Below are 16514 nucleotides of genomic sequence, written 5' to 3'. Positions count from 1 at the left end.
TCCTACTGCTTGTTTTTCTTTATTTCAGCCTAACATTTTCCATCTCCTGTAGCTTTGAGCAGTTCTGCATTAACTACTGCAATGAGAAACTGCAGCAGCTCTTCATTCAGCTGGTGCTGAAGCAGGAGCAAGAGGAGTACCAGCGAGAAGGCATCCCTTGGAAACACGTGAGTGCTCTCCTGGGTAGCACCAACCTTGGCTGCTGCCGCTCCCATTCTCGGAAGCCTGTGTTTGGAATGCTGGGGCACTTGTATGCCTGTCCAGTTCCACATTCTCTCTTTTGCTGTCACCTCTCTCCTCGTGGCTCTTTGTAATTGTCAGAGGCAGACTCTGCCAATGAGATGGAGACAGGAAGTGATACTGGACTGAGGTTCATAGCTGAGCAGTTAGCTCTCCAGGCTTCCTTGTTCTCTCCTGCTCCTAACAGAAGTGAGACCTGTGTGCGTGTCATTCTTGGTATACATTTGTATTTTAAAACAATCTTGGCAGTACACTTTTAAATTAAAACTCTCTGATGTTTTTGTATAGTTATTGTTTCTGTTTTGTGTGATTTTGCTGGGTTCCTTTGTTTCTTAGGGAACAGTCTGACATTTTTCCAGGCTGGCCTTGAATCCTACTATGAAACCAAGGATGACCTGAGCTGCTCATTCCAGCTCCACCTCCCAAGTGCTGGGATTATAGGCTCTCACTGCCATGCCTGGTTGCTGAGTTTATAAAACTCCACTCTCACCACACAATAAAAACTAAGCCAATGTTTTTTCTTTGATATCAAACACAGTATTGACATTTCAATTCAAAAGCTATTTGAAATGTCACATTTAAATTATTTTTATATTCATACTTTTCCATTTTCTATTCTACTTATTTATTTTCAAAAGAGAGTGGTATAATAAATAGCACTTCTGCCTCGAATTGCACCTTTGCTTTCTATCACGTGTTAAATATGCCATAAAATGTCATTGAAGTTTATGAACATAAATTTTACATATTTAAAATAAACCAGAGTTGTCAATTTTATTATAAAAGAGCTGCCTATTGTTTGATTTAAACAGTGATCTCTCATAGCTATTTAGAATACAATTCAATTAAGTTTATATGAGGTTTCCTAAGAATAAATCTTTTGTTTAATATACAATATAACTGAAATTGAGGCTTTTAAAAAAAAAAAACTTTATTATTTTTTTAAAGTTCTGAGCCATCTCTCCCACCTCCGAGGCTTTTTTTTTTTAAAGCATGAATCTTATCATAAAACCTATTATTCAGGTGTGATTTGAAGGTAACTGATCCAAAGTATCCTTTGAAGCTGGCTGTGGTGGCACATACATGTAATCTCAGCCCTCCAGAGGCTGAAGCAGGAGAATCACAAGTTTGAAGCCAGCCAAGGCTATACAATAAAACCCTGTCTCAAAAAAATAAAAATAAAAAAACATCTAAAAACTCTTCCAGCAATCAGAATTCAAGTTCCATGGACTTAGTTTCTAGTGGGAAACATAACAGACACAGTAGTGGCTAATCCAGACACCTCAGAAAAGCTCGGTAACCCTGAAGATGAGGGAGTTGTAACTGAAACAAGCCACTAAAGGAACAGAACCCAACTCCCAGGCGACAGAAATAGCATGTTGGTGTGCACCAACATCATAGCCTCTGTTTGCCTTAGAGCCCCAAACATCTAGGCACTGCGCTTTCTTTCGTCATTATAGAATATTCCGGAGTTCTCTGGAGTAAGGAGGAACTGTGAACTCTGTGCAGCATCCCCGCATGTCACGGTCCTTCCTCACATGTCCAGATTACCTTGATTGCTCAGCCGTCGCGTTCCTTCACCTGTGATTTTCCACATCTCTCTAAGAGACAAATAATCCTACAGCTCTATGATCCCATCCCCAAAATGAGTAACAATTCCTTTAGTATCACTTCCTACTTCTTAGGTTGTTGATGATGATTAAAGATTGCTTGACTAGATAAAAAGAAAGATTTTGCATTATAATTGATTGATTGGTTGATTGATTGACTGATCGGATAGGTTTCTCACATAGGTCTGCCTCCTGTGCTCCCTCCCTCCCTCTCTCACTCCTTTTCTTCCCGCACTCTTTCTTTTCTTCCTTTGTAATCTTTTATTTGAAAAGAGTAAGCACTTTTTCTGTAATGAGCATTTTTGTCTGTAAGGTTTCCCAGCTCAGTTTTTGGTAATCCAATTCCTGAAGTGTCATTAACACATTTCTGTGTACCTGCGTGTTCTGTGTATTAGTGATGAGATCTAGTGTCTTGACTGGGTTCAGAATTAGGTTTTCTTCACAGCCTATTTTATGGCCTGTGTGTGAATGCCTATCAGGAGTTCATAAAAATCTTCATTATCCCTCTGACTCATTTGCTTCTAAAAGCAAATAATGCTTTTGTTTTTTAAATTTCTATTTTTACTTATGTGTGCATGCATGAAACAAGCCACTGTCTGTATGTACACCACATTCCTACAGGTTCAATGGAGGCCAGAAGAGGGCATGGGAAACGCTGGAGCTGTAGTTACAGGGGATTGTGAGCCACGATTGTGAGTGCTGGGAACTGAATCAGGTACCTCTGAAGAGTAGTGAGTGCTCTTAAGCACTGGGCCATCTCTGGAGCTCCTACAAATCATTTTAACTATTAAGAACTTCATATTCTAGTGAACTCTAATAAAGTGAAATTTTAATTTTCAATTCAATTGTTTGCCTGAAGCTTTCTAAGAATGTATTATGTACATTGTATGTCTTATATAGCCATAGCTGGATTTTAGATTTTATAACAAATTTAATGATAAAGTTTGTTATTCGGATCCCATAGTCATAGGAAGAATGTTGCTGTTAGAAATGTTTGTATTTAAAAAAAACAAACAAACAAACAAAAAAAAAGAAATGTTTGTATTTGGAGCAAGGGTGTGACACGGGGCCTCTGTTATCTATAAGTCATCCTGCACACCTCTCCCAACTCATGGGCATTCAGGTCACCAGAAGAACCTGACTTTTAAAAGCATTCTTTAAGCAGAGCTTAAAAGCACCATTAAACTTAAAACCAGGAATTGCTAGAATCTTCAGCAAACATCAGTTGGAGTTTTAAGGTAATTCTCATACCCAGGACAGAAGACTTTATTTTCATAGTCCTAATATTTGAAATGTTAGCCTAGTAATAGATTTCCTTCATTTTTTGTATTTTAAGACATTTTTCTAAATGTGTAAATAACTTTTCTTCGTAACTGAAAATATAGTATTGAACATATAAACATGAAAACATGAGTAATTCTTGCAGTAGGGCTGTCCTGCACATTGAACAGTTTAGTACCCACTCAGCACTCAGCACCTGTAGCATTCCTTTTACCATGACAATCAAAACTGTCTGCTTACATTACATCCCATGTCCTCAAAGCAAAATTGAGAATCAATTGAGAATCCCACTCATGAAGGAGTGGAATTGGGTGGAGGATGAGGAGGCAGGAAAGACTAAGACAAGAATTAATCACTCTTGCCTTAGTCCAGTCATCACTGATGTTCCCTTTATAGCACAAGAATGGAGGCATTAGGCTGGAAACCTCTGTTGACGTGTGTGCTCACTGTGGTGCTCCACCTCACCACTGTCTGCCCAGGTGACACTGAGGTGATACGGAAGGGGACCCCTGTGTGTTTTTGCTTGTTGGGGATCCCGTTCTCCTGGGCATTGCTTTCCTACTTGTCCTGCAGATTGATTACTTCAACAACCAAATCATTGTGGACCTCGTGGAGCAGCAGCACAAAGGCATCATTGCAATCCTGGATGACGCTTGTATGAATGTTGGCAAAGTCACTGACGGAATGTTCCTTGAGGCCCTTAACAGTAAATTGGGCAAACATGGTCATTTTTCCAGCCGAAAGGTAATAAGACCTTCCTCTTATCTTGAGCTATGAGATTTTTGCTTAGAGCAACACTGCTTTATAATAGATTAAAAAAATGTACAGTCAAATAAAGGAGAAAGGCCTGTTCGTCTGTCTCTGTGAGTTCTGCTTCTCTGACAGTGATGAGGTTGATAGAATCATAGTATCCAGGAGAGGGAGCTACAGACTAAGGAATTGCTAGATGCAGGGAAAAGGAACAGGATTCTTCAAAAGCATGATGTCATTTGTAGCCAATAGGTGCTGAGTCCTTGTCCATGTGCTAGAATTTTATGCCTGCATGTGCTAACCCTGCATAAGAAACTGCTTTTGTCCTTGACTCTCCACCACAGTCCTCACTGAGTGTGCTCTGCCCGCACACTTCAGACCTTGGGACCTGCTTCAACCTGAGAGATTCTAGCTGCACGTGTGCTTGTAATGAAGAAGAGCATTCTCTCAGGGTATTGAGAAAACTTCCAAGTCTCTTCTCCATTTTTTACAATCTAAAAATGTCACAAAGAATCACATTTGTATAATTGGTAGGAGCTGTGGTTCTCAGACTCTTGTACGAGACCTTATATGCAGTATGCTTGTCGTTGTTTAGGAGTATGTGTTGGGGAGGGGCACCTCATCATCACCCCAGGCTTCCCCACAAGTGCAAGCTTGTTCAGGAACCCGACACTGCCAAGAAAACATGCCTTGTTCCTCCCCATCCAGAAAGAAATGGGCAGCAGTTCTGTTTCTCTGTCAATCTGCAGCACATTACCACTGCTGCATGAATAAATCTACTTCCTAACTCTGTCGCCTTTGGAATTATGTAATCTTAATGGAGAAATTCCATCATTAACTATAGAGAAGGTGTGAATCATCTGTAAATTGATTATTAACTGACACTTATCTCAGGGAAGTTACTTGTAGCTACAAGCTGGTCTTCAGCTAGTGCAGACTGATCCTTGACATTAAGAACCTAGGTCACTTCAGCCAGTTCCCACTTATACCCCAAAGGTCTAATTAAGTACCTCTTGTTTAAACAGCTCTAGTCCTCAGTGCTGGGCACAAAACTGTACAGAGCGGAAAGTAACCTTAGTCACAGTGAGATATTTAGAGGGTACCTTTATCTAGGCAAATGTTCTAGGGAGTTTAGAGATGTCGTCACAGGTTGTAGAGATTCATCTACTGATGTACCCTCTGGATACTAGACAGTCAGTATTGGTGAAATTATATTGACTTATCATACCAAATAAATCTTTCTTAAATTGTTTATATTTAAATAGATATCTGTAAGTCTCAAAGATGACACCCCAAATTACTATTCTATCTTTTACCATGGCCATTTATATAGCTGAATTAAGTAAATTGGTCAGGCAAAAAAATTTTTTTTCATTTTGTTTTATGCATATGAGCATTTTGCGTGCCTGTATGTGCACCATGTGCATACAGTGCCCTAAAGGACCAGGAGACAGCATCAGATACCCTCAGGCTAGAGTTGTGGGAAGTAGGACTTAAACCCAGTTCCTCCAAAAGAGTAGCCAGTGCTCTTAACCACTGAGCCATCCATCTAGCCCTTCAAATATTTTTGAAATGTAATCTCACTTTCTTCTTTTTTCTTTTTTTTGAGATGGACTCTAGCTCTGTGTTGCTCAGGCTGGCCTCAGACCTCTGGGCTCTGCTGATCCTCAGCCATTCAAGTGACTCATGCTGGCACTACATGCCAACACACTAAGCTGTAATCTTTCTCCTTAAGGCAGCTAGACATCTGTGTTTAAACACTTGCTACTGATTTGATAGGAAATGCTAAATAGTAATTTATGTAGTGATTGATTTCTTTCTCTTTTATTTATTTATTTCCTTCCTTATTACTGTTTTTGGTGGAAGTCCCAGTTTCCCAATAGACCACGTGCCTGCTTCTTTTTCTTCCTCCCTCAGTATCCCTTGGATAAATACTGAGATGAAGATATTTAAAGTATATTCTTTTGGAGAATTTGTGTATATGTGGTATGTATATATGTCTGTGTGCACGCATATATGGAGGTCAGAGGTCAATGTCCTATATTTCTCTATTGCTGTCCAACTTTTAAAAAATAACTTATATTTATGTATGTATTTGGGCGTGTGCATGCATATGCATGCCTTGGCACACATGTGGAAGTCAGAGGACAACTTGCAGAAGTTAGTTCTCTCCACTATGTGACTTCCAAGGATCAAACTCAGGCTTGGTGGGAAACATCTTTACTTTTGAGCCACCCCTCTGGCCTTCTAGTTTATTTTTTGAGACAAGGTCTCTCACTGAGCCTGGACCTCCCTGATTGAGCTATCTTGACTGGCCAAAAGCTTCAGGTATCCTCCTGTTTCTGCCCTCCTAGCACTGGGATTATCGGCATCACTGTACCCAACTCTTATGTAATTGCTAAGGATCCAAATCAAGTCTTCATGTATATGCGTCAAACACTTCACCAGCCGAGCCATTCCCCTTCTTCTCATCTTCTGAGGAATTTTACGTAATAAAGGAAATAAATGAAATACCCAAGCTTGTCAGGATGTTTAAACCACCTTGTACCTTTTTGTTAAACAATTCCATTGGGTTGTATGTTGAGCCAGGTATCGTGTATCATTTGTTACTGCTAACTGATCAGACAGACTTACTGGCTTATTAAATAAAAGATTGGTGGCTTTTATTTGGGGCTAAGAAATCTTCCTTTTGCATTAAAGGTACTATGGAGAGGCAGTTATATGATCCAAACAACTATAAAATATTTTAAAATAAAAAGCTAAATAAATATATAACAGTACAAGAAAAAGTTTGTGTGTGTGTGTGTGTGTGTGTGTGTGTGTGTGTGTTGAGGATAATCACAGCTTTGCATTTTATCCAAATATAAGAATGACACATAATTTGAGTCTTATTCCTTCAGGAATTTTACAAATTAAAGGATATTTCAAAAAAGACGGAGGTCGGGGGGGCAGATAGGCTAGAGAGAGTGCTCAATAGTTAAAGAGTGCAGACTGACCTGTGCATACTGGTCTCGAGGAGAACCAGAGTTCAGTGCCCAGCACCCATGTCAAGCACCTCACAACTGCCTTAACTCCAGATCTAAGACGTCCAAAATCCCCTTCTGGTCTCTAAAGGAACCCACACTCACAATGCACAAACCCTCGTAGACACAATTAAAAATAAAAGTGCAGCCTTGGGAGATCTGGAGGAGGATATACTTTGGAGACACCTTTATATTAGATGCTTCAGTCTCCAGATTTATTTAACTCTCTACTTTCTGTTCCTTTCTGTTTCCTGGAGCCTTTCCAGGGCTACCACTTACTAGCAATTTGATGTAGTATTATCTGTCTGAGCCTCAGCTATGTATTGAGAGAGACATTGTTATACTCTAAGAGTCGGTTACAAGGACTGTGCTATGTGTGTGCCTCATACATAGTAAGCCTTCAATGTGATCCTCCCAAGTGGAACATGGAAGAGAAAGATTTAAGTGTCAGAAGATAACACAGTGAATGCCTGTTTCTCAGAGAACCATACTTCTTCCATTGTTTGGCTGCCCAACCTGCTAGGGACCATCCTTTATATCCAACTAAATAAAGGGCATCATTTGCCAACCTCTGCTCACACTGGGTATGCAATAGCCGCAGTTCATATGCATTGTCTAGACCTAGTCATTTGGCCATATCGACTATTAGAGCAGCCAGCAAATGGAGGCTAGCTGTGTGCTATGTGAATCTCTGCCAAAAGCCTTTACTTTGTCAGCCATGGATTTAAACAAACCCCACAGAATGGGATCTTTTTTTTTTTTTTTTTTTTTTTTTTTTTTGGTTTTTCGAGACAGGGTTTCTCTCTGTAACCCCGGCTGTCCTGGTACTCACTATGTAGACCAGGCTGGCCTCGAACTCGGAAATCCGCCTGCCTCCGCCTCCCAAGTGCTAGGATTAAAGGCGTGCGCCACCACCGCCCGGCCAGAATGGGATCTTATTTAGCTATTGTAACTTGTGGTGTTTGGTCATATTAAATTAGAATGTATTTTTAGAAGTCAAAAATATCTTTTTTCAAATTTATGTCCTTTATTTCTTAGACCTGTGCCTCAGACAAAATCCTGGAGTTTGATCGGGACTTTCGAATCCGGCATTATGCAGGTGACGTGGTGTGAGTATCTTACTCTGGTGCCTAGCATGATAATTGGCATGCAGCCTCTCTTCAGGAAGTAAGATTAGGAAACTATCAGTCATTTTTCTTTTCATGTGTTTGGGGAAGGGAGGTCATTTTGTAGATCAGTGTATTTTAGTCTCTTGATTTGAAGAAAGTGGCATAGCTTCATTTCTTCCTTGCTTCTCAGACATTTGGTTTGAGCATATGTTGTGTGACTGTATTCTTCCTGGTGTGGTTGGAAATCAATAAAAATGAACTAGTGTGTCAATAACCTTGGATCTACAATAGACACATGAATAAAATGGGTTCTGCCCATAAGAAGCGAGCAGGTTAGTGAATACAAGTACATTCATCCAAGTAACAGGAAGGGAGGTAAGGACTGTGCTGGGGAGGCACTCAGCATTATGGGAGTAGTGAGGAGTCTGGAGAAGTCTTGCTGGAGGAAGCAGTGTGCAAGTCCAGCACCATTAAATGAAAGCCTGGAGACAGGAGAGGAGAGAATAAGGGGCAAAGCTGCGGAGTACCCAGTGTCTGCAAGGCTGCAGGAACTGTGCAAGCAGAAGCAGTTTTACTATATTATTGTCAGATAATGTTTGAAAAGAGAATTCTTATTTTGTAATTGTTTATTGCCTTACAATAAAAATAGCATTTGACATGAAAATGCCAAATTGTGTGAAAATTACCTTGGTACGTTAGGTTCCAGGTGCTCCTGTATCAGACTGTCACAAGCCAGTGACTTAAAGCAGCAGCCACCTAGGCTAGGGATGTAGCTTAGTGATGAAATGCTCACCCGGCACAGGTGAGGATCCCAGCACCACAAAAACAAACACAGGAGCACACATGTGAGCTTTCCTAGTTCCATAGCTCAGGAGGCAGGAAGATCAAAACCGCGAGATGACAGGCTACTCCTGTCCCAGAAGCTCCTCTCGGGGAGACTCTGTCCCCTTCCCACCTTTTGATGCTAGGGATGTTCCTTGGCTTGTGGCGCTACCTCCTATGGCTGCCTCCTCAGTCCATTGCTTTCTCCTGAGTGTTAACTCTCCCCTCCATGCTAAAAGGATTTGATGGCATTTGAATTAGTGCCTTCTTTTAAGAACCTTAACAAAATCACATCTCTTTACCATAGAAGACAGCATTCCCAAGTTCCAGTGTGGGAATTATTTTCCCAAGGGACTGTGGTGTGGCCGTCACTTGGTATGGGGTCATTGTTCAGGCTGTACTTGTTATGTTTCACTCTTCATTGAACCCTAGTCCTCATTGTTCCTTATCGTTTAAAGAACTCTACCTTTTCCTTATTTATTATGCTAGGAGTTCTGCCCATGTAACCCATTACAAGAAGAGATTAATCAAGACAAAAGCAAATGATTATCTTTATAAATGCTGGAAAGACATTTGAAGAAACCTTAATAGCTATTTCTCTGACTAAGTTAGAACTCCAGAGTCATGAAACTATATGACTCTAAATTACCACCCACTGTCAAACTAGCCATCACTGCAAGATGTCATCATCGCCCACTGTTCTGACCCTGTGCCCAGGTTTTAGAGTGCTGAGTAAGAAAGTCCCTTCCACCGATATGTTTCCCACTAGGATAAGCCCAAGCCTCATCCCAGGCTGCTGTTTGATGATCAGGGTGGTGTAAGGGCAGAGCTGGACAGAGGCCTCTGCTCCCACATCCTCCCGTTTTATGGAGAAATCAACTTCTACAGAACAGGGAGATATCTGGCCCAAAGTCTCATGCCATATTTATGGGGAAACTGAAGCAGTAACTAGGTTTCCAGGCTCCTGGTTCACAGTTCCAACTGGCATTCACTGCCTCAGGCTTCTCCTTTAGTCTTCAGCCCTTTAATGGGTTTTTATGGATTATCTTTTAGATTCCCAATACTTTATAGGGTATGGTATCTGGCCACAGGTGCTTTTCATACAAGATGTACACATATGCATGTGATTAAATATATATTTAAGCATAAATATGCACGTGTACATATACATATATATGCATGAGAACAGATAGTTTATAATAATTTCCATATGAGTCATAGCAAGTGTTGTGACAAACTCTGAGTAAGAAAACACTCTAATATTTTTAAGTGTTGTGTATGCTTGGGGAGGTTGATACTGCTGGGCTCTGGGTGCTAGGAATTATTTTTATAGGATGAAGTGGGAAGGGTGGTGAAAAAATATTCAGGAAGTAGCAGGGGTGTATCCACCCTTGCTTTAGTGCAGATTGGAGACGCCTGAAAAGTAGACAAGATCAAATCACAGTGAGATTTGAACACTGTACTATGGCCTCTGGAATTCAACCTGTGTGGGTTTAACAATAGATTAAGAGTAGGGGAGTTCAAGTGTTCAGTAAGAATGACAGGAAGGTATTAGGAAAAAGATCTAGGTTAAGCAGGCAGCAAACTAATTTTGGATGTGGTGGCCTTAAATCCTCGTGGATAGCACTCCTGGGATATTTTGTTTGTTTGTTTTGCAAAATTAAACATGTAAGGTTAAAGGTCATGGCTAGGGGCTTGAGAAGTATCAATGTGGTTGTCAAGTAGAAAATGGAGACAGGCAAGAGAGCAGAACTGCTAAGGTGGAGTTTAGAGTTACTGTGTGCAGTCATCGAGCCAGTACCTACTCACCCGAACCCTGCTTCCTCTTTTCCCCCAGCACAGAGTGTAGACCCCTGTAGAGGCCTTTCCGGTCACTGAAGCAGTACAGTTCCCCAGCCTGGGCTCTTCTCACCAACTGCCTTCTTAGCTGGCCTTTCAAAGCCTTACTTTCTGCCTTCCTCCTGATAGCACATAGTGGGCTCCTCTCTGTAATGCTCCTGCATGTGCCTGCCTCCAGCCCTTCATCCTGCCTGTTGCCCCTCGTTGTCTGCTGGTCCTTTTCCTCTCTGCTTACCCAGTTCTTACCATCCTTTGCAGTTCTCCCTGGACTCTCTCCTACTCTGCCCTGAGTGGTACTTAGGCAAGTCACTTGACCTCCCCACGGATGGGACAAATTGTTCCTGTATGCAGCTATTTTGCTTTTATCTTAGGAGTGCTGGATGATAAATACAGCTATCTATTTTGAAGTCATCTTCTTGAGGTAAGCTAGCCAGTAGAAAATGATATTCTTAGAACTATGGGACCTGTGTTCACTTTCCTTCTGAAGGAGAGAAGCAGAGGCCTTCTTATTTAGTGTATAAAGTCTGGGCTTTACTCAGAGCTAAGTGAACCGATTGTACAGAAAGCTGATTGCAAAACTAATAGCAGAAGACCTGTACATACTAGGGAAGCTTGGGTGTGGCTTCTACGTGTCGATGATTGCTTATGCTCTGTTCTCTCCCCAGCTATTCTGCCATCGGTTTTATTGACAAAAATAAGGATACTTTATTTCAAGATTTCAAGCGCCTCATGTATAACAGGTATGATTATTGTTAACTTTACTTCGAGTTCTTTGTCATAGATTGCAGAGTATATGTGTATGCACGTGATTCCATTAGAAGACTTTTCTGCATTGTTCTGCTTAATGTATGAAAAATGTATATGACCTCAAGATTATAAAATCTATAGACTTGGGGCAGGGGCTACTAATACCAGTAAGACTTGCCTTGATTCTCCTTTTAGGTTGCTTTCTCTGTTCACTGCCACCAGCCTTCTGGCACCCTGTACAGAGTAATTCCTCAGTAGATTACAAGATTGTACTATATACCTTTGAGCCACACGTCCTTGTATGCTCTGAGATACAGCTGAGGAAATAGTTTAGAAACCACTCTTTTTTCTAATAATAACTTACAGAAAAAGTAGATGAGAGATTAAGAGTAGAGGTGGATGGGAGGCATTAAAAATAGGATAACCCTTACTAGAGGCAGCATCAAGCAGACACCTATATGAAGTGAGGGGAGAAGCCACGCTGCTACCTGAAGGAAGAGTATTTCAGGCAGAGAGAACAGCTGGTCCAAGGCCCCAAGGAAGGATTCTGCTGAGAGAATTGACAGCAAGAAGGCTGTATGCTAAAAACAGTGGGAGATGGGGAAAGTGGTAACGATGAATTTAGAGAGATGGACAGGACCAAAATCATATAGTCTGCGAGCCAATGTAATGACAGAGGATGGAGAAAGGAAGCCATTGCAAAGCATGATCTGCTGATCTCCTGTGATTTGTACTAAGGAGATCACTAGTGCCACTGTGTAAAAAATACAGTCACAGGCAAAAGTAGAGCGAGTGAGACCGATTGAGGCTGGCTTAGCAGTGACAAGGTGAGGAGGAGTCAGACCAGGAGATATTCAGAAAGGAGAGTGGAGCTGTGAGCTGATGGGCAGCCAGAGCCTATGTGGCAAGACAGTGTGTGTTTTGAATGTGGAAGTCCATACTGCACCCAAGTGAAAATGCCCAGTAGGCTACTGTAGCATCGTATCTGCATCTCCAGAAAGGTGAGGCTGGAAGAACCTCTCCATGTCAGTATATTAATTATATTCAAGACCATGAGACTGGAAGAGTTTCCCAAGGAATAGTAGATTTAAAAATAACAGTAAAGAAAGAATAGGATAAAAATAATTGATTCCCTAATGGTCCAACAGTTAGTCAAAGAAAACTGAGGGCACTCTGCAAGAGAGAAGAAAAACACAAACCCAGTGTCACAGAGGTCCGGCAGGGAGTACTTTAAGAAAATAAATAAATAAATAAGTAAATAACACAGTAGTTCTCAGTAGTTACGAGCACTTGCTGTTCTTTCAAAAGATCCCACATGAGACAGCTCACAACCACCTAAAACTCCAATTCCAAAGGATCCGATAACCTCTCTGGACCTACATAAGTACTGCAAACATTCAGTGTGCATATATTCAGGCACATATACATGAAAGAAATAAATCTCTTTTAAAACAGAAGAAAACAGTAATAAACAATACCAAATAAAAAACAGAAAGGGTGCCAAGATTAACCAACTGTATTTGCTCATGGGATAACTCACTGGATTCTTGAAAATATTGATTTCTTTTTTTTGTTTTTTTGTTTTTTGGGGTTTTTTTTGAGACAGGGTTTCTCTGTATAGCCCTGGCTGTCCTGGAACTCACTCTATAGATCAGGCTGGCCTCAAACTCAGAAATCCACCTGCCTCTGCCTCCCAAGTGCTAGGATTAAAGGTGTGTACCACCACCGCCTGGGGAAAATATTGATTTCTGGGCAGTGGTCAAGACAAATGTTTGATTGACACGGGCTTGAGAGAGAATAGAAAATGAAAAGATGGACATAAGATGTTTTAAATAATTCTCTCAAGATCTTTGGCTCTAAAATGGTATGTCTGTAGATGCTGAAGCCACAAAGAAGGAGGACAGAGCTGTTAGCAGTAGAAAGCTGCAAACACATTGAAATAGGAAAGTAAATCCATGCCATAGCTGGGCATAGAAGAACATGACTTTCAGAAAAGAAAGCCAGTGTTCAGTTTGTCGGGTGGTATGCAGCCCTTTGAGGAACAACTGGCAGAGGCTAGCATTTCTCTATGTAGAAAATGTTAAACTGGATATATAGCCACGTTTGACCAGTGATAATGTCACAGTATGCTGTCAAGCTTGTGTCCAAAAAGGAACACAAAATAGTATTTATTGTGTTTGTGCATTTATCATGGCCTAGAAAATCAGCTGACAGAGCAGTACCTCTCAGTGTAGACTAATGTAGCCCAGGATCACAGCCCCAGGGTAGAAACTAAGTAACCTACGGATATACTCCTGAAATATTGAACAGTCACACAGGGTGCACTACTTACATTGGTCTGACAGGTTGTTTTCTATTGGAAAAACCTGCTTGGGAAGCCAGACAGCAGTGGGAACTTGCTTGCTAATTGACAATGAAAAATATTACCCACAGACGCTAGTCCTCTTGTGTGCTTGGTAAGCACGGAGTTAGAACAAAAGAACTTAGACTGGGACAAGGTGAATCCATTTTATCATCTTCCAGAGCAGTGAGAAGATTAAATGTCTGCTCATTGCTGGTTACTTCATGTGTCTGCAGTAGGAAAGGCCTTTCAGTGAGGTGGCCTTTAGATGAGACACGTTTACCCACAAATACTTTTTGATGTTTCTGTAGCTGACCAACCTCCCAAAATCTGAATGCATCCTTTCTTTGTATATGTTAATGTGACCCTTAGCTCTCTTGTTCTTTAGAACCCAACAATTGCACATACACACAGGAATGATATATATGTTCACTTTTGTGCACACGTGTCTGTAAATGGAAGAATGACGCAGGCAGATGGTCTGCCAAGTGCATGAATTTTTACTCGTTCTCTTGTTGCTCACATCTGCCTTACCTTTTATACATGCTAGGTTTCTGGCTTTGTTTCTGTTGCTTTAAAGAAAAAAAAATCTAGGTGCTGGAGAGCTTGCTGCTCCTCTGGGACTGGAGTACCCATATCAGGTAGCACTCAAGTATTTATCCAAGTATTTAAACTATCTATAAAAAAAAAAAAAAAACTCTTTGAGGCTGGAGAGATGGCTCAGAGGTTAAAAGCACTGACTGCTCTTCCAGGGTTCCATCTGTAATGGGGTCTGAAGCCCTCTTCTGGTATGTCTAAATACAAGTACAGTAGGCTCATATACATAAAGTAAATAAATCTTTAAAAAAAAAAACTGTTTGATAATATTGTATATATGACTTTCTGGCCTGAAAATTCTCTCTTAAAATGATCATGTCTGCTTGGATTCTTTTTATATCAATCTAAATGTACTATATAATCATATTTTCAGTCCTCCTCCTCCTCCCTTCCACTTACAACATATATGAGAATAGTCTCCAGTTACAGCTAACAGTAAGTAAAGTAGAGGAAGGATTTGGGTTAGAAACTGCCTAGGTCCCAACAACAGTGCCCCACAGTCTTCTGGCACATGGAAGAATTCTTGAAGCACACACGTAAGTTTTCTACCTTCTAGAAACCCCACAGTGACATACCTACTCCAGCAAGGCCATACCTCCTAATAGGGCCCCAAGCCAAGCGTACACAAACCATCACAGTGCACTTTTGTGTTCATTTTTATAAGGTATGACTGGAAATGACAAGCTAGCACCGTACAGTGATCAAACTATCCCGATCCACTTCCTGACTGCATTGATGGTAGTTGGTCCTCCACAGTGGTGGTGGTTAGAAGTGTTGCCCTCTCTGGGCACACAGCCAACCTCATGTCACCCTTCTGCCCTCTGGCATCATCCAGTCCTCCATCTCACAGTGATCATTTTGGGCAGGTGTGAAACACATTCACATCGTGCTTTGGGGAACCAATTCAGTTTTCCACAAGGGAAAGAAAAATGGACAAGGTGGTGGAGGAATAAATATAATTAGCAGTGAAAGCCTATTAATTATCATCTTTGCTAACCCCAACTTTGTCAGAAAAAACAATCTGACAAGAAAAATGGCCCTCCAGTGAAGCAACATTTCCAGTCCCAGCTATTTTAAAGTACAAAGCACCCAAAGGGAGATTGAAGAAAATCACAGCTGAGGCACTACAAACATTTTATGGGAAAAACAAATCTCCATAAAGTCAAGTAACAAATCTGTGGTTTCAACATGGAATCGGCCTGATGTGCATTTTTAGATTTGAGTCGTAGTAGCCCTAGTATGATATCAATGTTGTCCTAGAATTCCTGGCACTACCCGTGAATGTGTTCATAAATCTAGCTCTAGTGGACAGCTTTGCTAGGAGACTCTCAAACAGTTATGTTCAAATCCCTAGCTGTGTATTGGTTACCTATAGAAAATGTCTTCCCTTCCCTATTGTCTGCCATGACATGTATAAGAACCATTTTCCTGCTAGGGACATGTTTTTTTTCTTCCTTTCTTCCTTTCTTCCTTTCTTTCTTTTTTCTTTTTTTCTTTTTTTCTTTTTTTTTTCTTTTTGCCATTACAAAAACATCCCACAGATATATGTGTGTGTGTTTATATAAAATAAGTGTACTGGCTGGTTTTGTGTGTCACACAAGCTGGAGTTATCACAGAGAAAGGAGCCTCCCTTGAGGAAATGCCTCCATGAGATCCAGCTGTAAGGCATTTTCTCAATTAGTGGTCAAGAAGGGGATGGTCCATTGTGGGTGGTGCTATCCCTGAGCTGGCAGTCCGGGGTTCTATAAGAAGCAAACTGAGCAAGCCAGGGGAAGCAAGCCAGTAAGGAACATCCTCCATGGCCTCTGTGTCAGCTCCTGCTTCCTGACCTGCTTGAGTTCCAGTTCTGAGTTCTTCTGGTGATGAACAGCAATGTGGAAGTGTCAGCTGAATAAACCCTTTCCTCCCCAACTTGCTTCTTGGTCATGGTGTTTGTGCAGAAATAGAAACCCTGACTAAGACAATATGATACATATGTACGTGTATAATTTAAAAGCCACATTATCTATGGAATAGATCTACATAGTAATTTAATGGATGTCACTTTAAAGAAATTTAAAGAGTTTTCTGAAAGTGCTACAGGTTGAAAGTTGTCTGCGGTACAATATTCATCATGGTATAATCATAGTTTTCTTTTTTTTTCTTTTTTTTTTTT

At 40.9% G+C, this 16514-nt stretch overlaps 1 protein-coding gene across 2 annotated transcripts in view; it reads left to right on the top strand.

Annotated features, from left to right (window-relative positions):
• Myo1d (myosin ID) overlaps positions 1–16514 on the top strand; it is a 307808-nt gene that overhangs the window by 108059 nt on the left and 183235 nt on the right. For both annotated transcript variants that reach the window (XM_031353808.1, XM_031353809.1), the window contains exons 10-13: positions 53–167; positions 3705–3875; positions 7943–8013; positions 11340–11414. In XM_031353808.1, the coding sequence (XP_031209668.1) occupies positions 53–167; positions 3705–3875; positions 7943–8013; positions 11340–11414 (432 nt within the window). The remainder of the gene's footprint in view (positions 1–52; positions 168–3704; positions 3876–7942; positions 8014–11339; positions 11415–16514) is intronic.

Source organism: Mastomys coucha, unplaced genomic scaffold (assembly GCF_008632895.1).
Source record: "Mastomys coucha isolate ucsf_1 unplaced genomic scaffold, UCSF_Mcou_1 pScaffold5, whole genome shotgun sequence".
NCBI classification, from domain to species: Eukaryota; Metazoa; Chordata; class Mammalia; order Rodentia; family Muridae; genus Mastomys; species Mastomys coucha.
This window is presented reverse-complemented; position numbering and strand designations above follow the sequence as displayed.